Source organism: Embiotoca jacksoni, unplaced genomic scaffold (assembly GCF_022577435.1).
Source record: "Embiotoca jacksoni isolate LCO1_2020_lvr unplaced genomic scaffold, fEmbJac1.0.p SCAF_14, whole genome shotgun sequence".
NCBI classification, from domain to species: domain Eukaryota; kingdom Metazoa; phylum Chordata; class Actinopteri; family Embiotocidae; genus Embiotoca; species Embiotoca jacksoni.
Genome location: NW_027185274.1, coordinates 11,910,131 through 11,932,960, shown reverse-complemented (window position 1 = coordinate 11,932,960; position 22,830 = coordinate 11,910,131). Strand labels below are relative to the sequence as shown.

Sequence of the window (22,830 nt, the reverse complement as noted above, 5' to 3'; positions counted from 1 at the left end):
CAACAAACAGAGAACGTAACACGGCAGCCGGACATAGGAGTCTTTTTTCAGACAGTAAGTAACAAAAACCTGAACAGGTAACAGCTTAGTAGAAGAGGCAATAATAACCGACATTTCAGCGAACTGTTACCACCGTACAATATACACTTTATAGACTTTAGCTAAGTTAGCTAACCAGCACCACCCTTGTTTTACTACTGACAGGTTCAAAGTGTAATTCTAAGTGTCTGGTAGTGTTATGGAAAGATTCCTACAATGTTAGACGTCTCTGTTTGATCAGAAAAGAGCTGTAATATCGCTCTGCTTGAAGCCAACAGACTCCATTAATAAAAACAATAATTTTAACGTGTTGAACACTTTGACTTAGTCTGGTGGCTTTGAACAGAGCGATATGGGACTATGGGTATGTAGCCTATCATCCATAATATAGACATAGTGCTATCCATCAGTTTATGTTAGTTTTTTTGGATGACATACCATAGAATGAATTTTTTACTACATTTTAGACGACATACTATAGTAAAACATTTTTATGATATTTTTTGACATTTTGGATGATCTACTATAGTATGAAATTTTGTTTTGACATTTTGGGAGACATACTATTGTATGGCATTTTTAAAAAAAATTCTGATGTGCTATAATAGCACCAGCACTAACCAGTACACCATTGTGCCTGGGATACTGTGACTTTCTTTCGTGATTTTGAGGGCATACTATAGTATGACTTTTTCATGCCATTTTTATGATATTTTGGACGACATATGACATTTTTATATATATATATAAATCTATTAAATATATATTTAAAAAAAAATTCTGCAGTATGACTTTGTTTTGAAGTGACAAACGATGACATTTCCCTTTCAAAATTTCCATGTCATAGCATGACTCTCTTTTCTTACATTTCAGACTTTTTTCGTCAAATTTTGGACGACATTTGTATGACTTTTTTTTTCATATTTCGGATGACATGCGATAGTATGACTTTTTTTTCACATTTCATTTAAAAATTTCCAAAAAAGGGAAAATTTCCCTTTAAAAATTTCCAAAAGAGAACATTTCCCTTTCCAAAAAAGGGAAAATTCCACTTTCTGTAGTATGACTTTTATTTATTTATTTTTTTTAATTGACAAGCATGTGTCCACTGGGAATTGAACCAATACCCTTCTCAATGAAAGCCACTAGTACTAACCACTACGCCATTGTGCCTGTGACCTTCTTTTGTGATTTTGACGACATGTTATAGCATGACTCTCTTTTCTTACATTTCAGACTTGCTATAGTATGACTTTTTTTGTCAAATCTTGGACGACATGCTATAGTATGACTTTTTTTTCACATTTCGTTTAAAAATTTCCAAAAATAGGAAAATTTCCCTTTCAAAATTTCCTTTTCCAAAAAAGGAAAAAAAAAAAACCAAAACAAAACAAAACAAAAAAATCCACTTTCTATAGTAAGACTTTTTATTTAATTGACAAGGATGTGTTCACTGGGAAGCAAACCAACAACCTTCTCAATGAAAGCCACCAGTAATAACCACTACACCATTGTGCCTGTGACACTGTGACTTTCTTTTGTGATGTTGACGACATGTTATAGCATGACTCTCTTTTCTGACATTTCGGACATGACTTTTTTCGTCAAATCTTGGACGACATGCTATAGTATGACTTATTTTTCACATTTCGTTTAAAAATTTCCCTAAAAAGGGAAAATTTCCCTTTCTACAGAATGCCTTCATTTTGAATTGACAAGGATGTGTCCACTGGGAATCAAACCAATGACCTTCTCAATGAAAGGGACCAGTACTAACCACCACACCATTGTGCCTGAGATTGACTCTCTTTTTACATTTCAGACATGCTGTGGTATGACATTTTTATGACTTTTTGGACGACATGCTATGTATGGTATGACATTTTTATGACTTTTTGGACGACATACTTTAGTATGACATTTTTATTATATTTCTGACAACATACTATTGTACGGCATTTATTTTCAATGTTTGGACCACATGCCTTAAGTATGACATTTATTATAATTCCGATGACATACTATAGTGTGACATTTTTATGATATTTTGTACCAAATGCTACACCAAGACATTTGGGTTTTATACGGGGGAAGAGGGCACAGTTAGACAGCCATAGTTTTGGTCTTCCGTGTCAATATGATGTCATTACGTTAGGGAATATGTTCATCTGGGTTTGTACATGTTGCATGTGTATGCAAGCCCTCTTTGTACAGTCAGAGGTTGCACGTTGGTAAACACCTTTCCTTTAGGCTAAATCATAGTCAGCTAATGCTGACATATCTAATGTAACGTGACAGTAAGCCTGGTCTGCTCAATTTTCTCATCACTGTCTGAACTGCCTTGCCAACTAATACCGAAGTATCTCTCTATAAGATCATAGCACAAGAGTCACATGCAAGCAGGTCAACCACAGTTTATTTTGGCCTTACATTGTATAAATTCAACTTTCCTTTGCTTTTTTCACAGGAACGGGGTTGTGGGTGCTCGATAAACATTGTAAAAGTGTCAAAAACGATTAGTAAACTCAATAACACACACAGCCCTAATCAGTATCTCTGCCCTTTCAACGAGTTGTTAGTACTTCCATAACAAGGAATGAGGACTGTGTTTGTCCCTCACTGTCTCCCTTCATTTCTCTCTCTGTCCCTTCTTTTGCTCCTCTCAGGCCCAACATGAATGAAAATGCACACATTAGTTGCTAAGCTAAACTGCTCTTCGCCAGCAGAGAATGGCCACACCCAGTATAACCCATGTAATGTGACATTTGAGGAATTTGCTGCAGGCGAGCCACAAATACTTGCAGCCTGAGTCCGAGGTACTTTTACATCACTGGTGATGTGAATGACAAGAAAATTGTGGTGCCGGAGTCAGGCTTGCTGAAAACAGTTTTCAGCATGGTGACTTATTTTTTACTTTTGCAGGTGCTTTAATAAATATATGGAATTTGAAATACCCGTTTCTGTAAATGTGGGAAAACAAGCAAGCCATCTGAAACTGTATGTGCTTGATTTTACTGAGAGATTGTAACTCTGTTACTGCTTGTTGTGCAGACAGAATTTCTGCAAATAATGTGGGAAGCAAATAGAAAGAAATGTAAGAAGGGATTAAAACAATTTTGACATAGAGCTTATAAATGTTACGTAAAATATTATATCTTTACTTACGCTGACTTGTTACCTTTCATATTGGAATGTCATATGACCAGTAAATTCTGGCATGCAGATTTAAGAGCTTGGAGACTGAAGGCATCATGCATTTTCAGTTTGAAGCCAAGTAATAGCATTCATTATGATTGCATTTCCTTCAATATCTCCTCAGGTACCGGTTTAGAAAAATGGACTTTTCAGCACTGCTTTGACATACACTATAACATTAGTCAATAGAAAATAGAAATATGAATCCAGATTATATTACATTTTCAAAAACAGGAATGTGAGTGCAGTACAATTTTTCAACTGCAATTTCAGACTAGGATACTCTCAAATGGTTTTGTAGCATTGTTAAATATGTATTCTCTTTTCTTATGTCCTGCATCAATCCTGAATTTGTGTTGATCATTAGATATTGTTTCTTATTTTTTAATCTATGGATCTGTTTCAATATTTTACAAATTTGTATGCCTTCGTGCTGGCGATAGTCATAGTCGAAGGTGTTTTCAGGTTGTCCATCCTGTTCTCATGAAAGCAATAATTCAAAAACATCCTGAGGGAATTTGTTAAAACTTGGCAAAATCATTCACCTGATACCAAGGATGAACTGATTCAATTTTAGGGGGCAAAGGTCAAAGGCCAAGGTCACTGTGTCTCCAATTTGAAACATTCAAATGAACATGATATATCAGGAATGCCTTGATGAAATTTCTTCAAATGTTACACAAATCTTTAACTTAGCCTCAAGAATGAACTGATTAGAGTTTGGTGGCCAAACATCTTTTCCCTTCATGTAGTGATTTTGGTAATGAAAGGCCATCCATCCATTCAATTCTTGTGAACACAATATTTTAGGAACGCCTTGTGAGAATTTCTTCAAAATTGGCACAAACATTTACTTTGACTCAAGGAGGACCAGATAAGATTCTGGTGGTCAAAGTTCAAAGGTCGCTTTAAGTTTAGATTTGCTTCCTATTGTCAATGTGATAACTCAGGAAGCCCTTCAGGGAATCTCTTCAAATTTGGCACAAACATTCACTTGGACTCATGGGGAAACTGATTAGATGTTGGTCAAAGGTCAGAGTCACTGTGAGTTCAATATCTATATGGGTTTGGACAGATACAAATGTATCTTACAACTATGCCTCCATTACGACTTAGGCATAAAACAGCTATAAGGGGGAAATGTGGTTATATTCCGAAGAATGTCCTTTATTGTGGCTTATTGTCACCGATTATACCTTCAATTATCTTTTGATTTGTGCAACAAAAGCTAAAAGTATATACACCATTCCTGTTGAATAGTTTTTGTGGCATATCATATAACATTCGATGAGGTTTATTTATGTAATGAAAAACTGCAGAAACCTCACTAGATGCTATTTTAGGGTTATTTAATTAGACAATATTTAAGTAACAGCATTAATGAACATAAAGCAGTATATTATGCTACCATCAGATGGCCCCAATCCAAGAAGAGCTCCCAGGCAGAAGGTCAGAGTCCAACCACATGGTACACTAACATTCAAATAAGCGCCCTGGAACATTGTTCACATGAGCTGTGTTAATTTTTTAACCAATGCCAGAAAACATATTTCCACTAGCAGTGAAGCGTGAAGCAAAAATGATCATTCTGTAACACTAGTTGAAAATAAGGACGAGATACTGAACATAGAAATTTTTTAACAGAGATGTAAAACATTTTTATGTTCAATATTTCACAAATTACCTAAATTAAAAAAAATATTTCACATAAGTTTTAGATCTTAGACTGAATAACTCTTCATTAACTCGCTTTTCTGTTCTGATTCTGTAAGCTGACATCACTATACACAAGTGTAGCTACGTGTCTTATCTGTTGCTTGTTTGTCTTTTTGCTTTGGTACGTTTGCTTTCTGTAGGTTGAAAAGAACTTAAGCAGTGTATGTATCTATCCCCTTAATTATGTGGCTTGAATTGATGCAACTAGTAATAGCTAATCAGTTTGCCATGAACAGCTTAGTTTGTCTTCACTAGGGAGTCATGTGATATAAGTCACCTTTATAACACATTTTATAAATGCTGAGTTTCTGTGAAAAATGATCCGTTGTTTCCTCAGAAGTACACTCAAAGATAAATATTTGATATGCAACAAATTCAAAACTTAAATCAAATGCTTTTATTGTCAGGTTCCCAAATAGTTTAACTCCTCCTTTACACCTGTATTATAAACATATGTTTGCTGAGTCCAACTTGAGTGACTCGGCAGTTATCTATTTAAACAGCCAGCTAAATTGATTCCCCATGCGCTGAGCTCTAATTTTAAACAAGGTGCTAAATATACAGACAGTTTCCAAGCCAAAAACAGAGATAGCTGCGTCATTGTGTCTGTCAGAGCAGAATCAACCCCTGGTGAAGTTGTAGTGTGGAACATTCCAGGAAGAAACCTTGTTCATGCTGCCATCTGCTGGTCACTGTAGCAACCTGGGAAGAGAAGGAGGAGGAGGAGGAGGTCTCCATGGCGACATCAGATGACATGGTTGGATAATTTGGATGGGCAAGTAGGTCGAGTGATCTTGATAAACGCATCATTGTAAAACCAGGTCACAAGAAAGCAGACAGACCTATTTAAAGACTTATGGATGTAAAGCTGCACTGAATAGTGACGCAATCTGAACACTGCAGGAGTGGTATTCCCTATCATTACTTACAGACATTATTATGTAATTGAATGAGTGTTGTATTTATATTTATATAAGCAAAACTTCTTCTATGCGCCACACTTTTTTCAATTCAACATTTTCTGTCATAAAGTCAGCTAATAACTAATTAGTAGTAATGCCCTTAAAAAAATGGTATAATAATCCATGTCAATGTAATATTGTGTAGCTTTATATTATGCCACATTCTTTTATTTATGGTAATATTGTACAAACCCACCTGAAAATTTGGACCAGTATGGTAACACTTTACTTTAAGGGCTCTATTTAACATTTATAAATCATATATAAACATTTAATAAATGGTTTATAACATATAACACATAATTCAGCTTAGAGCACATGCAAGTATTTACTGATGCATTTGTCAATAACTGTGACTCTTTCTATGGACGCCCATAAGTGGAGGCTTGTTTATAAAAAAGATCATAATGTACTCAAACACAGTTGTTAAACTGGTAATATAAAATATGTCTTCAAATCAGATGTTTATTACTGACAAATACTTTATATTAATACAAACTTAAAATGTCCTTCTATCTGCTTACTGCTACATTATGGTGCGATATAAATGCTAAATCATATGTAGTGTGATATAAGTGATATAAATCATGAAATAAATGTTCATAGCGTGCTTCTAAATGTAAAATAAGATGTAGCTGATAGAGTCACTGGTTTCCTCCACAATATCCACAAGATGGTGCCCCTGCTCAGTCATTTTGTGGGGGTATCTTCAATTTGGTTGGCTGAGAGGTCTTCTTCTTCTTTTTTCTATAGCTCCAATTTAAAATGCTTCAAGAACATCGAGAATCAATGTCTGACCACCCTTGATATGAACTCCACAATAGGAAGAAACTTTATGCATATTATGAAACATTATTTTAAATATAAAAGACACACTTTTAATCATATAATAACAATAAATAAATAAAAATGTCTGATGCCATATTAATTCTACAGGGTCATCACAATAAAGTGAAACCCAGTGTGTTTGCTTACATAAGCGTAAACTGTGTCATTGAATATAGTGCATTTCATATATTGCAAGGAAGTCATAAATATTTCATAGTCTTACAATGCAAACAACTTGTTATATGGTCAACGAGTAAATATTTTAAGAGACAGTGAGGATTTAAAAAGACCTACTGAAATGCAGCAGCGTGTGTTTCTTGCTCTTCGTGGTCTTGATGGCCATCCGTACGTTTAACTCTTGAGCCAAGGACCATCACACTGGAGTTAAAGCAAGCCCTGTTTACCAAAATTGATCAAACATTTTTTTATTAACTCTTTGAACACTAATGTTGGAAACTGAAAAACAATAAACAAAAAACTGACAGTCATATAAACTAATTTAAAAATGTTCAGTAACAAAGCAGGGGAAGAACTCAAAATTTGTCACTCTGTTTTGTCTCTCTACAACACTGTCTCTGGTGTTTTATTTAAGTTGTAAACACATGTAAACACCGGAGGGATAAGAACTTCTCTACTATAAACACAGCCTGTACAGTATAACTCTTGATACTTAGAGAGAAGCAGGGCCAACAAAGAGACACCAAAACACTCTTTTTCCCCCACTTGTTGATTACCATCCAAACCAAGTACAATTAGAGTGTCAGTGACCCAAACCCAAACATCTGTTTCATATTTTGGTTGGCTTGCTGGTTGCTAGGTTCCCTCTGATCACATTTACTTGTCTTGGCTCTGAGGAGACTCTGATAACGTAATGCTTGTAGCCAAAATATCCCTGAAGCGACTGTACAAAATCTCACAGGCATGCCCACTATTTTCTGTGAAAGACGAGTAAAAGCCGTGAAAACAGCAAAAACTATTTGGGGAGGCGGTTCTTGTATCCACAAGACATTCTCATGATATATTTAATCCTGAGAAAAAAAAAAAAATCCTTAATTGGAGATATTGATCCTCAGAGATGCCAAATTGTAAGCTACAGCCATGAGACGGTTCGCTTATGTTTGCATGACAACTACAAACATGGGGAAACTGGTAGCATTCTCCTATTAGCACCTTTACAACATTATAAAGCCTAATATTTTTAAAATTTGTGTACAAAAAACTAAATGTGAAAACAACATTTAGTGATTTTATGAGCGGGGAACTGAGAACGTTCACGGAACGTTCCCTATTGAACGTTTGCAAAACATTTCCCTGATAACGACTCCGCGGTACATTTGCAGAATGTTCTCCAAAGTCCATTTACTTCATTAGGAATTTTCACAAAGCATCTCCCAACAAACATTTGTGAAACCTTTCCCAATGAACACTCGTGGGACAATTCCCTCGGAACATTTGCAGAACATTACCCAAACAACTTTTGAATAAAGTTCCTCAATTTTGTAGATAACTTCCTCAATAATTGTCCGTAGAATGTTTCCCACAGAATGGTTTCTGGAATCTAAGTTCTAAGTTCTAAGACTGGAATGTCTCTGTGGGAAGTTTGCAGAATTTTTCCCTGAGAATATTTGCACAATCATCCCCACGGAACATTTGAGTGATATTTCTCAATGAACATTTGTAGAACATTTCCCAGAGAACCTTCGCAAAATGTTCACAAACAAATGTTTGCTGCATGTATGCAAAGCGTTCCCCAACAATTAGTTGCGGAACTTTTCCCCCGGGAACATCTCCCTGGAAAGGTCTCAGTGGAACAGTTTACAGGATGTTTTCCAACAAACATTTTTGGACTATTCTATGGGGAACATTGGTGGAACATTGGGAATATTTGGAAACATATCCCAACAAATGTTAAAAGAACATTTCCTGGTATCGTTTTGCGGGATGTTCACCAGTAATTGTTGATATAATGTTCCTCATCGAACGTTTGCAGAACCTTGAGCATGTCAAAGAAAATGTACTGCAAACATTTCTTAGCAAATTTTGTTTTAAATTGGTTTGTTGTTGAAATTTGGTTTGTTTGAAATGTTTTGTGAAAAGTCTGAGAGAAGTTTTCCATTATTCTTTTTTTGGGGTTAACGTTCTGTAAACATTAGTTTGGAGAACATTCCCCAATGAAGGACTGTGGAACATTTCCGTGGAAAGGTTCACAGAGCATTACCTAACAAACCTTTGCAAAACATTTCTCGATGAGTTTCCCCTGTTGGTGCTCACCAAATCTCATCCCCAAAATGCTCTTCGGAGTGTTCGGCAGCTAACTTTTATGGAATGAAAACTTACGTTAACATTCCTCGTTGAAAGTTGGCAGAACATTTCCATCTGTATGATTTTCTTCCCATTGGCCCGCCTCAGCAAATACCTAACTGATTGTGTGCCTCAATGTAGATAACCTATGATTTATTTTAATCAAAGCAATGGAAATGTCAAGGTCCTTCTTAATTAAATATAAATCATTCAAATTAAATCAGCGTCTGATCACTGAGACAGACTTTTGCTTCTGTATGAGCAAAGTGTGAAAGGGCAATTCAATCTTAATGGCTTAATTTTCTGGGGACCAGTGAAAGCCGCCGTTTATCTTGGGAAACGATGTCTACATTTGGTCATAAGTTATGAGATGTCAACAATAATAAAAGATTGATTAAATAAAGCTCCTCCTTTTTTGCTGTGTTAAACAGCCCCCCCTTCTGTAAATGATGCCCTTTTTCAGCATGTGCAGGATCTATTTTTAGAACGAGGCACAACTGACTCATCTCTCTAATTAGAGTTTCACTGTTTAGTCTGATAGTTTTAACAACAATTATTATTTTTGATTGGATGGCCATGAAGAGAATTTAATATCAAAACCGTTGGTGTTAGAAATGACTTGGAGATTGTTTTATTTTCTTTTTTAAATCATTAAGATGAAATGTACAATTTGCACACAAACGTTTGTGTGCCCATTATTAAGAGAAAGCACACAATTTATGACACCAGTTGTAAGATTGACAATTATTATCATAAGCTTTACTTGGCAACAGTATAGTATATACTATTTAAGCTCATCAAGTACTGACATTTAATATTAATAATAAAAAGGCTCTGCGAAGCACAACATGAGAGGAAGAATAGAAGACAATAAAACTAGAAACAGATAACAGCTGTAAAAAAGTAAGGAGACATTAATTTGTACATGGTCTGTGTTATTCTGCATATTTTGCTTTATCACACACTTTGCATCTTGCAAGATTGTAGATCTGTGCTACAGTTTGAAGAGGGTTTCGTACATCAGTCAGTTTTTTTTGGATTTATAGCAGTAGCAAAAGTGCCGGTCAAAGTAGTCTCATGTAAATGGTCAAGTCAAAGGCTTCTGGCTCTATTTTTAAATAAACAGATATTGGTTTGACCCCAAGACTAAGAATCTAGACAGGGAGGGAAAGAGAAATTACTCTTCCCTCCGCAGCTGTACTGCTCATGATTACTAGGTTGTTAGCAGTTAACAGTATCATTATCACTGCTTGGTGTGTCTCACGAACAACATTAGACAATGGGCTGACCATAAATCCAAATTTGACTAAATACCAAATGGGAAATGAAACAACTTTTAGGAATTTCTTTCCATTCACACTTTTGGAAAATCATATTTTCAAATATTTAGTATTTTCTGATGAGCTGGCTGAAAATCCCTTCATTATCACTCGATTCATGACACCCTGCGGTATCCATGTGTGTGCCACAGGCAGGGTTTGTTTCGTATGCGACTGTGAATCTGCCTGCAGATAATAAGCATGTATGTTAATATCCTGTGTGCGATGGCTTGTTTGCATGTCTGCATGTGTATGCAAGTACTTGTATCTCTGTTTTCGTGTGTGTGTGTCATGTTGAGGATTCATGTTGACAATGTGTCTGCCAGCACACATTTTGTGTGTGTCACTGTGTACACTACTCTGTTCCAGCTATCTGAGTGGATAAGGCTCAGTGGGCGGATAAACACTGCAGTGAATGTCACACTCTGCTTGGAATGGCTGTGGGGACTGTGCTATAATGAGTGCCTGTGAGCACCGCCTGAGAAGGGGTTTAACATGACCACAGATCACAACTTCAGTCAGATCTGTAATATAGATCAAGATTTATCATGCAATACATCAGTATTAATGAGGACTTCACTTGTAGTCGAAGGATAATGCTTTGAATGCTGATTTTCAGGACTAGTTGTAAATATCAACTGTTTCACGGTCCTTAAATTTTAATTTAATTCCATCACATAATATAACACATTTAACATGTGTGTAGAATGTAATATAAAATAAGAAGTCTTAGGCACAAAATATACTTTTAGTAAAATATCAGCATGATTTAACGAGTGTCAAGATTTCAAATATCCCAAATAACAATGCTGCTGTGGTAGCAAACATAGCAATTGGTTACAAATGTAGCAAACTGTGTAAAATGTAAGGCAGATTGATTAAATCAATAGATATACAGTCCATATGTTGATAAAACTGTTGCAACTCCTGTAAGAGCTGGCATCGAAGGGATCTGAATTGGTCTGCAGAAAAATATACAGACACCCATCCTGAAAGTTTTGCGTCAGCTCTTTAGTTAAACAAAATAACTGCACGCAATCTTGTGGGCTCTCTTTTTTTTTTTTTTTCGACACTTGTGGTTTATGGGTGAGAACACACACACTTTCACTGAAAAGATTTCCATCAACTCAGTATTTTGCAACACTATTACTTTTGTATTTCTGGTTACAACAATTTCTAGCTGAGTGACACTCAGGCACAGAACGATGAGTTCTTCACATCCGAAAGCCAAACCATATCAGCTTTTTGTAATGCTATGAGAGGGTCCCTGTTTTATTCTGTTAGTATTATGCAGGCACAAAATAGTGCACATGCGTGCGCACATGCATGTCGGTGACATGCTGCGCTGCAATGACAAGCAAAGGCAAGAAATGAGAGGCCTGCTTGCTGGTGGACATCATTGTAAACAATGCAGGATTTTAAAGAGTTTTATGGGGAAAGAAGTGCATCTTTACCTGTGTTAAACCTCTGTGATACACACAGAGTGGTTAGATGATTAAAGTGGACAGAAATATAACTGCTGTTTAATTACAAGGAAACTCCACAAGGTACCTTTAACTTGCATTAAGCTCCCTCATCGTGTATAGGACCTCTGCCAATTGTAAATGGCATGGATATTATGGGAACACACTGGTACTCGTTTACATGTACTAATGCTGCGGTGGCGGAAAACCCTCCCTCCTGCCCCTCCCCCCAGGCCCCTCCTCCTTGCAGCGAGCTGCTTTGCTCTCTCCTCTGCATTAAAGAAGTCTGTGGTCGCCCTGAAGAATTCAAGCAGAGCTCTGTGGCTCCAGTTGGTCCCATGCCTCTCCATCCCGCTGTTTGGTGCAGCCACAGAACCGACTGCACCCGACGCACCAGCGGCACTCCCCTCACACTGGGTGGAGAAACCACAGTGACCTCCATGATCAGTTAGGAGGAGGAAAAAATGTGGGTTTGTCTCAAAGAGTTCCAACGGTACCGTGGAATGGATGTCTCCACGGACGGGGTCATCCTGAGCGCACACGCTCAGAACAGGAATAGCCACTTCGTCCACGTCTCTTAAGGGTTCGTTGCGTTCCCAGTAGGCATCCCAGGCACCTGATATATTGCTGCTGCTACTGCTGGTACCTGTTGGTGCTGCTGGTGTGGTGCTTACATGTCCAGTTTGACAAAACAGTGCCTCCTCCATCCCACGCAAGGAACAGCTCGAAAACAGGCTATCTGTCTGCATGGCCTCACCCAGCACTGTCCTGTACCTGTGCATACAAACACAAATGAACAAAATGGGAGACACACACACACACACACACACACACACACACACACACACACACACACACACACAAAGAGGGAAATTGGAGAAACTTTACCTGGGTCACGATGTCTCTCAGAATCAATTAGTCGATGATGAGTTGGCCATCTGTTGCTACAGACACCTTATTGTTCCCCTAATTGTCTGTACCTTTCCAGTAAAGGGTTTGTGAGAACATGCATTTATCTAACAAGCCCCTTTGTACAATATTTGCCTTGTGGCTCACAAAAGTTCAAGCTCAAGACTATTTTGATATGGCATACTTAATGCAACATCCTAATAAAGCTGTTTTTTTCATTGACTTCTTAATACTGGACAATATACTGTATATTCCTCTTGTAAACTAAAGGAAAAGAAGGAGCTGTTTGTGTATGTTTGTCTTTCAAAGCTTCCTACTGAAATGAACAAATTCATCATGTTAAAAAAAATAATAACAATTGTATGTGCATCCAAAAATCTACTGTTGACCTTTCAAAATATATTTTTTTTTGCAGGTTGCCAATTGTAATTAAAGGAAAATTCCTTTTTCATACAATGATATTTTTGTAGTGCTGTATTTCTGTTATTTGGTTGTTCCCATTACAAAGTACTCGAGTTAATTGCAGTCACCTTGGAACACAGTAACATCACTAAAAAGAAGTTAGCCGTGACAAGAAAAATGAGCAGTCGGATGATGGTCAACAATTATTTTGGTGAGTATGTTATCATAAACAATAGAAATGATAGCTACAACTATGAAAATAGGACTTATTATTACTATTTTTCACATTACTTTGTCGATGACTGATTCAAGCCCTCATGTTCCCCTCTGGTTCTTCTCCCTCCATACCTGCTTAGACATATCTTCTGGTACAGCACCAAGGCCCACTGCAGGGGCCAGCACAGCCCGTTCTCAAACCAGCTCTGGCAGCGGAACATGGGTGACAGGCAGACGGCCGCCGTCACATAGCTCGATGATCCACATTCCCCCAGGTAAGACAGGAGAAGGCCCGACCCAGAGCTCTCGCTCACTGCATACAGCCTTCCTGCAGGCTGTCGGTAACGAATGTAGCGCACAGCTTCCCGCAGATCTGCAGGGTCACCAAACTGCTGCAGTTTGAGGGTAGCAAGTGGGGTGCCGTTGTGGCTGCGGCGGTTGAAAACCACTGGAAGGTAGCCATGGGACAGTGCCATTTCGCACAACTGTAGAAAGAGAAAGTAGAAATGAAAAAAAGGACGCTCACGTGTCTATTTAGATTATACGCTTTTATGAAATAAATACCCGATTTTCACTCATTTAACAAGATGGGAACGATATGAATCAGTTTATGTTTGATGAATGTGTAAATGTGTCATACTATGCTGACATAAAGCAATCTTCTCTTGTTTGTCTGTACAGGCCACATGGGTGGATTAGTGTGGCCTGCTCTCTTGGTTGACTGAAATACCAAAGACTTAAACAATGCCTCCTTTTAGAACACACTTTCCATTTTGTTCCACTAAATGACTTCACAGTTGTAATACCTGAACATGCGTGGTACTACTTTTTATTGTATGGAAAAATAAATAAGCAGTTGCTCGGGGAAGTGAGACCACAGTGAAACTAAGGAATTAAGTGTTGCTCCCTTTTACTGGGCTGCTTAAGCATGTGTGAAGTGTACTATAGAAAAGGTTCAACTGTCAGCACTGCTATTGAGAAGAATAGCCAGTTAAAATTGTTTTCGTATCATATGCCGTTTCCTCTCACGGTTTCACCTATATCTAATTATGTATCATTTCTTTTTCAGAATAAAGTAAAATCACGGGAAACAAACCTCCTGTGAGTAAAGAATCCTGCCTTCTCAATAGCCCAAATAAATAAACATTAATTCCATACCATAGGCCAAGAAGCATTCTCTGGGTGTTTGTTAACATCAAGCTCTCAACTGAAAATATGTACTTGCTTCTATTTCTATTTTATTTCTATTTCTATTAGACGTCAACAACTACAGGTTGTTGTGAGCCAGGAAGGTGCCACCTGCACTACAGTTGCATTTGAGGCAGTGCTCTGACCCTCTTGAAGCCTTGGTGAAAGACCACATTATGCACAATGTCAGATGATGTCCATGTAGACCGCAGCCAACTGCTATGTCTGAAAAGCCTGCACTATGTCGTTACCCTTGAACTATGAGTTGGGAGAAGATTTGGTACAGGAGGGCTGAAAGGATTTGCGTACGGAGACCTGTGATCTCATTTATCTGGCAGAAAAACATCCCTTTAATTCAGTGGCACTGAAGAGAAGAGGCCATTGTTTTTTTTTCTAATGAGCTAGTATTATTTGTTTTTAACAAGCGGCAACCGACAGCGACGTCACCCAATGGTTTATGAATGGCTGTTATGAAGCCTCGAGTTCAGATTTTGGCCAGCGCCATCTTGACTAGTTTAGAGTGGTTTGAAGCAGGAAGTGACCATATTTGGTTGAGCTGGAGGGGAGCGAGCGGTGGATCTGACTGATCTGATTGGAAACCTGACGATACAACGTTACGCCCACCAATAGCTGTAACCTGACTGCACCACAGGCCTGTCAATCAAACAGAGAAATTTGGTCCTATGTTGCTCAGTGACATAATTTAAGAAACTACTATGCAACTGCATAAATACCAATGTCTCTTTCATTCTTCGTTAAAATAAATTCAAATGTGTGAATCTTTTAAATCAAATTAATTTGAACATTTTTGTTTTTTTATGATTCTGTACATAACACATTTGTACTGTTTAAATGCTGTGAATGTCATAGAAGAACAATATATCCTCAAAGTTTAAGAACTTCTGTGTGAAAAACAACAAAATTTAGCAGTATTAAAATAGGTATCAGTGAATGTGTCTTTCAAACGAGTAAAATGCTCTCTTCATCACCAAAGAGCTTTTTTCATCTTTGAGACAAGGCTGAAGCATCCATTTTCAAATACAAATCATTGTGGCATTTTGGGCTTTCAAAGTGCTGCCTCTCCAAATCTAATAGTTCTCCACCGAAAACTACTTGGTCTTATTCAGTAATGATGTGTGTGCCTGTGCACGTTAATACAACTCCTTGTAGCTTTGTCTGATTCATTTACTGAATACTTGATCTGTATAATGATAGTAACGCGTAACAAGTTGGTAACATACATAGCGTCATTTCCAAATAGGTGAGCAAAAAAAAAAAAAAGTCTTAGCCTGCAATCAAAGCTACATAAGCTGGGAAAAATGTTTTGTCAATTAACTCTGGAAAGCAGGCAACGTTCAGATTCAGAGCAGACCAGAAATGACAATCAAATTTATAAACTACACTGAAAGCTCTTAATGCAGAGAGGGAAGGAAAATGAGCGACTGCCCCAGCCCTGGCTCTGTTTAATACTGTTGGAATAAATAACACATTATTCTGTCTGGAAAGGAGAGGATTTGTCTTCTCTCTAAATTTGCAGTGTCACAAGTGCTTCATCTGTGCGCACGAGAAGTAGAAGAAGAGTGCACTCATCTTTTTTCCATACAAACATTTGTGCTATCTTCTGGCTGTCTATATGAAATGAAGGTTTACTCTGCCAGATAAGGTGTCAGGAAAGTGCTGAGCTAAGATACTGAAACATCATTCATTTCTTCATTCATTAGCCTCCTCCTCAAACGGTTCCACGACATTTCCAATCATTGCGATTCAATTGGAGCACATGAGACGAAGGAGCATTTTCATTTGAATATGAATCACCTTTAGAGTCCAGGTTAATTCACAAAGATATTGAGGTACATAATTCGATATTTTACCCTTTTAGCTGCATGTAAAGCTGGGGCTGAGCGATGAAGCTTGCTTCTGAGATTAAATTAGGTCAACTGAGTCTGAAATGGTTTTGCCGCACTTATGCCTGCCTGCTCAGATATTAATATAATCACACAGTGTAAACTAACATCAGACTGTACATTTCTCCAACAGTAAGGCAACGAATGATGAGTGAGAACAGCTCCTGCAGCACACCTACAAAAAGTAACAATTTTGTTAGCAGTGTCACTACTGTTAATTGGTCATTAATAATTAATTAGATCCAAAGGTTTAAAAAAGCCCATGTTGTATTATTTGTCATCTAAAACCTACTGTGTTTGGATGATAAGCAATGATTAATGATCAAGTAAGAATCAAACACCCTGTGCTGTGATACGTGCAGGTTTAGACCATTGCTCCTAATTACTTCACTCTTTTACTTATTAGTTTGTATATGCATTTAAAAAAAAAAAGAAAATGTTAATGTCAGTTTGATTAAAGAAACAGTAGGAATGAAGAGTGGTTTCTCCAGCATTTTTCTGCCAGAGCTCATAAACTCTCAGCTCAGTGACAAATTCCTTCTGCAGGGACTCCACACACTGGACAACACCCTCCGTACTGACACAACAAGAAGGGCTTTACTCGAAAGTTCAACAATGTTCCCTTCAAATCATATTGGATAATGTGAATTACTTCTGCGAGACCACATCTAGTGTTGATCAAACTTCATCAGGACATGTTGCCACAAATCAAGTTCAATTAAGGATGTTATTTGATTAAAAGCCTTTTAGAGGCAACAAAGCATCTCACCACAAAGCCCTGTCCTCTATTCAGGTCAATAGCTTCAGTAGGCCTGGGATACATGTACCAACTCTCATTTTAGAAAATAAGGCACTCATGATTTGATGTTTAAACGTGTCCTGCACCATGACGTTATGGTACTGTTTTACTTTGTATCCTCATCCAGCTTTACTTGTATCTCTTAATAATTTCAATGTCCTGCTGATGAACTGAGAAAACAAATTACTGACATTTAAACCAACAATAAAAATCTAGACTAAAAGTTACCATGTGATAAATTCCATAGCTACAATGTCATATTTAATTGGTTGCCAGCTTTTGACCAACTATTTGTATGAACCCTAAATATAGCACGCTAAACAAAAGAAGTGCTGCTTCTGCTTTAATCTTTTGGTTTCCAGCAGACAAGCAGCAGAGACTTCAACCCAATGTGCAAAACTGCCGGAGAAGAGTGGTGAGTTGAAAAAATATGATGCCTGAGTGTTGTGAAGTTTTACAAAGGCTGACAAACTTTTGGACTTTTCCCAAATGGTTAATTCTTCTGGCTCGCTATCAAAGCGTTAAGCATCAAGGACACACATTCAAAGGGGTGAATAGTTATGAATAATTGAATCTAAGAGTAAAAATACCAAGAGCTGAAAATGTTTTTCCAGCCTGCTCCTGTGCTCCAGCGTCCTTAAAAATGTTGACAGGGAGGGCTTGTTTGATCGGTCTTAAAACACAATACCTGGGTTTTCTGTCAGTATTCTAAGGTAAATGAGTAATTATGAATGTTTTGCTTCGTAAAATGTCATTTCAGTAAAGATAAAAGCTTTTGCTTCGATTAATAGACAGAAATGCTAAATCCTGGTGTGGACATTGTATATTCTAGGTGGGATGAGGCATGGATTTTGGGGGGAAACAAACATCTAGTGAAAATGTCTGATACACCCTCATTTTTTCATTGTTGGTTACATATCACCCAATATGTAAATAAACACATTAAAATGAAGCTGGACATCAGCTCTTTGTGCACATAGTCACGGTTCCATTTTAGCAAAGACCAAAAGATTGGTGAGTTGCTCCGTACCACAAACTGTAAAAAAAAAGATGACGGGATGGAAAACAGATCTAATGGCCATGTGCTTGTTTCCTTGTAAAAAAAAAAAAAAAAAAAAAAAAAAGACACGTTCATGTCTGTTTCATGAACAGTACGCTTGATTGCTAGAAACATTGGTACGCTTATGCTTTGCTGGATATGAGTTATATGTCTTCTACTTCTGGTTATATTTATGAAAAAGATACTGGAATGCTGAGGTTTTTCTCCTATTATTACATCCTTCACCCATGTACTTGAGATTGTGATCGGTAAATGTTCCCCACTTTTGCTTAAGCTAAGGAATTTGTACAATCAAAAGCTGCTCAGCAGTAGTCAGGAATAGTCTGAAAAACTATTATTTAAAGGTTGAAGGGTAAATTAAATATAATGACTACATTATCAAACCCCATATTTTGGAACAAAAAATACTTAAACAAGTAGTAAAAGCGTACTGGACAAAACACTGGACTCACTGTAACTAGGTCACAACATTACAGCAAAACTGCTCACAAATCTATCTGCTCTGTCAGAAAAATACGACAGCTGTTAATCATGTGAGGTGAGGAGGCTGCAACAGCTGGATGTCCGCATGCAGGAATATATAGATTATATTTAAAGCTTTTGAAAGTAACGCTCTCAACAGTAAATATGGGGCTCATTCCTACGTTCCTAAAATGTGCTCATTGTGTATGAAGTTGAGAGTAAAAATTTAATAAAAACGTAGTTTGTTAATGGCTGACATTAGGACATAAAATCAGTTTGCGGAGGGGTAGCCGTCTAGTCAACATTTTACAGAAAAAAAATGCTTCTTTGTTGCCTTGCTCAAAGGTATGAGAAAATCCTTGAATACTAAACTACTGCAGCAGCTGATTAGTTTAGCTTAGTATAAAAACCACTGCGCTCATTTTACTCACGGTATCACTGCGCCAGCCCAAGAAGTAAAACTTCCTAAAAAAAATATTTTTACATTTCAGTCTTGGAAAAGATTAAACAAACAAGATGGTAAACTACGAAGGCGCTGGTGGGTGGATTTGATTTTTGAAACGGCAGCTGGTTAGCTGCTGCTTCATATTTAAGTTCATTATCATTCTTCTCAGCAAGAACACAGATAAACACATTTCCCTACATGTAGTGTGCATGCTGTGTTACTAATTTAAGAAATACAAAAGAGCAAATATAATGATGAGGGACAGAGATGAACACAGAAAGAGAACAAGATGGAGAGAACTGACTGAATGAAATAAAATGTCTGAATCAGGTTAATGAATGAATGTAAGGTAGGTAGGTAGGTAGGTATTTACTTTATTAATCCCCGAGGGGAAATTTGTTTTTTGTTTTTTTTTCTTTAAAAAAAAAATATATATATAAAATATATATATATATTTTTTAATTTGTAAGTAAATATATTTAGTATATTTGGGGATTTACAAATTTCAAAGAAAATTAAATATAAAGCAGTTGAAAAGGCTGTATAAGACAATCAAAATTCAGTGAAACAAAGAAGCACGAGACAAACTTCGTGTAAAAATATGAATAATTTAAGAGGCAGTGGCTCATTCATAAATTCATAATTTCCTGAAATGGCCTGTGTTAAAGACAGGGACCATGAGCACAGACTCTAAACAGAATCTATATTTCCCTCTTTGCTTCTTCTCTGTGACAGATATAGATACATGAATGTGTATATGCTCACACAAACATGAACCCTATTTTATCTGTCTCTCATGCACACACACACACACACACACACACACACACTGGGATTGGTTTATGCACAGTGAGTCTCACCAGTGACAGAAGCAATTTTAATTGGTGTACATCCCTTGTGGTGCCTCAGTTTCCAGCCCTCCGAAGCGTAACCGTCTGACAGCCTCACAAATACTCTACTCTGATGATGGCTGCCCGTGAAAAAAAAAAGCATGAGGAAAACATCTCTCTAAGTGTGACAATTACCTTCCATCATTTTTGCTTTTCCCATAGTAAAGCTCTAACTCACTTTGTATTTTTTTTAATATATATATTTTTTTGTATCTCTGTTTTATTCAATTCCTGTGGTTCTTTATTCCTTTTCGCCTGCCATCATCTGTTAGTTTTTAGACCAACAGAAGAAGTTATTTACTCTGGTGTGATTTTTTTGGGGGGGATTCTTACAGAGTCGTTATTTCTGACATGGTGCTGACGGTAAGCCTGTGACGGAGTTGCACACAGAACTAACATTATGAAATGAAGCATGATGCCAGTTGCCCAGAATGGTGAGAGATGCAACAGGCATTCATGTGGAGCGGCGCTGCACTTCACAAGTCAAGCGGTGCTTTGTAATCCCTCACTCAATTACCTCAATCAGTGTATTGAAAGAGCCATTGAAAGACTGGTGCTGCCCCTGCATCTGCTCTTTTTACTGCTCGGCTTTTCTCTTTTGACTGAACTCTCCATCAAGTGACTGCCTTTTCCCAAATGGCCATTGTTGATTTGCACTGGTATCTCCCTGCAGCTCCTTTAAATTATTGAAGCACCTCTCTTTTGACTAGTAAAAATACTTAGTGCAAATAGCATTTGTCTGTGCATATGCTAAATTTATATATTACATATTTGGGTTTCTAGTTTTTGAAACGGATTTCCTGTTGTTGTCTAACTTTGCATTTCAGCTGGAAATACTCTCTCCTTTTTTGTTTAAGTATAGAAAGGCTACTGATGATGTAAACAATGAGTAATATTTCAGCGTGAACTACAATGCAGCCGCTCTAATTGTCATCATGTTGACTCGCACATTAGAGACACAGAGCAGCTAAAGTTCATGACACAACTTAACATGCATCGCATAAGGGTATCCTGACCTTTGTCTGTGATTACGGGTACAAATAGCTTTCTGTGGATTCAGAAGCATTATGATGCTGTAAGAGTAAGTGTAAATGTGGATTGTGGAATAGTTCAAATGTATTGGGCTAGCCTATCCTATGTTGTTCAACAGTCATCTTTATTCAAATTTTGCCTGACATTGCTTCTTGTCTTATTTTTTGTTATCAGTTTCTACACAAATCGGATTTGTCTTTATGTCTGATATTGTCTGTTTTGTCTGTGCATATTATCATCTCTATAGTAATGTTCTACAGTGAGGTCTGTAAAACAGGCAAAGAACGCACGGATTACCTTGAGCACATTTCTAGTGATCTTTCCCAAAGAGTTTGGGATGATGAGAAGAACCGGACTGGTTGAGTGACTTGAAGTCCTGCGTCGTTTCTGGTAGGACGAAACTGCCCAGTCCAAGGCCACCAGCCCATCATCGCTCAGCTGCAGGTTGTCCCGCACAAACTGGACCGGGCTCTCGTACGGCCAGCACACCTCATACACACTCTGAAGAAAGGCGTTGGCCCGCCAATTCCAGCCGACAAACGGCGAGTAATTACTGAAAGTCCTGCAGTGTTTCAGGAGGTAATTGGCCAGCGCGGACGGTTTGCATATTAGTGCCACGGTGCGTGCTTTCTCATCGCTCAGAGCACCCACACAGGCCGCCTGGGCATGGTCGCTCCCCTCTCGGTCCAAGACGGTTCTCCCGATCTTGTCTTTCGCCCCCTGCTGTGAAATCCCCAGTCCTTGAAGCAAAGCATCCGGCTGGCGCTCGCTACCAAAATATTTGGAGCCTGGCCAGATTAAGACCACCAGGATCACAATGCACAAAGTCACAAACCATTCCAGCATTGGCACGTTTGGGGGGGATCAAAATGAGCACAAAACTAACAGTTGCCGCACCTTATTCTGGAGTTACATTACGGAAGCTGGTTAATGGAAACATGCTTAGTCTTACAAGCAGCTGTTTCTAAATTGGTGCTCAGCTCGTCAGTGAAGCTTGGTGCTTCCCTCCGGTGCCAGAGCGCACCAGTCCTCGGTCATCAGCGTGCGGTCCAGGGTTACGCAGCGTTTATCACTCCAGCTCACTCCAAACCCGACTTCACGTTTCCATTTTTTGTGGATACCTAAAATAAACGAGACGATTTCGTTCACGTTTCATGCGTTCGGCGCGACTGGTACAGTTACCGTACAGGGCTGCGCTCGACCGGTGCTTCCACCCAACAGCTGGGAGTGCGAGAAATGTCTGTGAGAAACGCGCAGCTAATGTTGGTAACGCCTCCCATCATGTCCAACCCCCCTGCAAAGTGAGCAGGTACTCCATACGCGTGATGATGCCGTTATTAGTATTTCCATTAAATTACGTACAGTAACCCAGAGTGAGGAGGTGCCCCTTCGGTGTTTTCACACAAAGTCGACCTCTCCTTTCAGCTCATAAAGAAGAGCAAAAGAAGACGTAGATACCCCCCTCCCACTCTCCTGCGCTTACTGTCCCACACGCGAGGCAGACAGACTTGGCACCAGCAGTGTACCGCGCATGGTCACTATCAAATATGAGTGAACTCCGTCATAGCTTAATAACATTACTACATTAGTTCACATTACATTACAACATTACTATAATGTGATAACCTCCTCTGCTATTTTTGCATCCCCCACTTTGAAATTCAAACCGATAAAAATAGCAGTTTTAAATGAGTCAAGAA

At 38.1% G+C, this 22,830-nt stretch overlaps 1 protein-coding gene across 1 annotated transcript; it reads right to left on the bottom strand.

Annotated features, from left to right (window-relative positions):
• Positions 1 to 11,094: 11,094 nt before the first annotated feature.
• abhd15a (abhydrolase domain containing 15a) lies at positions 11,095 to 22,418 on the bottom strand. The gene is made up of 3 exons (XM_069147974.1): positions 21,428 to 22,418; positions 13,483 to 13,835; positions 11,095 to 12,597 (listed from the first exon to the last, which is right to left on the bottom strand). Exons 1-3 carry the CDS (start codon positions 21,974 to 21,976, stop codon positions 11,934 to 11,936), a joined length of 1,566 nt encoding a protein of 521 aa, XP_069004075.1. The 5' UTR covers positions 21,977 to 22,418; the 3' UTR covers positions 11,095 to 11,933.
• Between the last annotated feature and the right edge of the window lie 412 nt (positions 22,419 to 22,830).

Coding starts and splice junctions, on each gene's coding strand:
- abhd15a (XM_069147974.1), bottom strand. CDS start 21,976: ATGCTGGAATGGTTTGTGACTTTGTGCATTGTGATCCTGGTGGTCTTA. Junction 13,836..21,427: donor TCACTAGAAATGTGCTCAAG/GTAATCCGTGCG, acceptor CTCTTTCTACAG/TTGTGCGAAATGGCACTGTC. Junction 12,598..13,482: donor CAGAAGATATGTCTAAGCAG/GTATGGAGGGAG, acceptor TTGTATGCACAG/GTACAGGACAGTGCTGGGTG.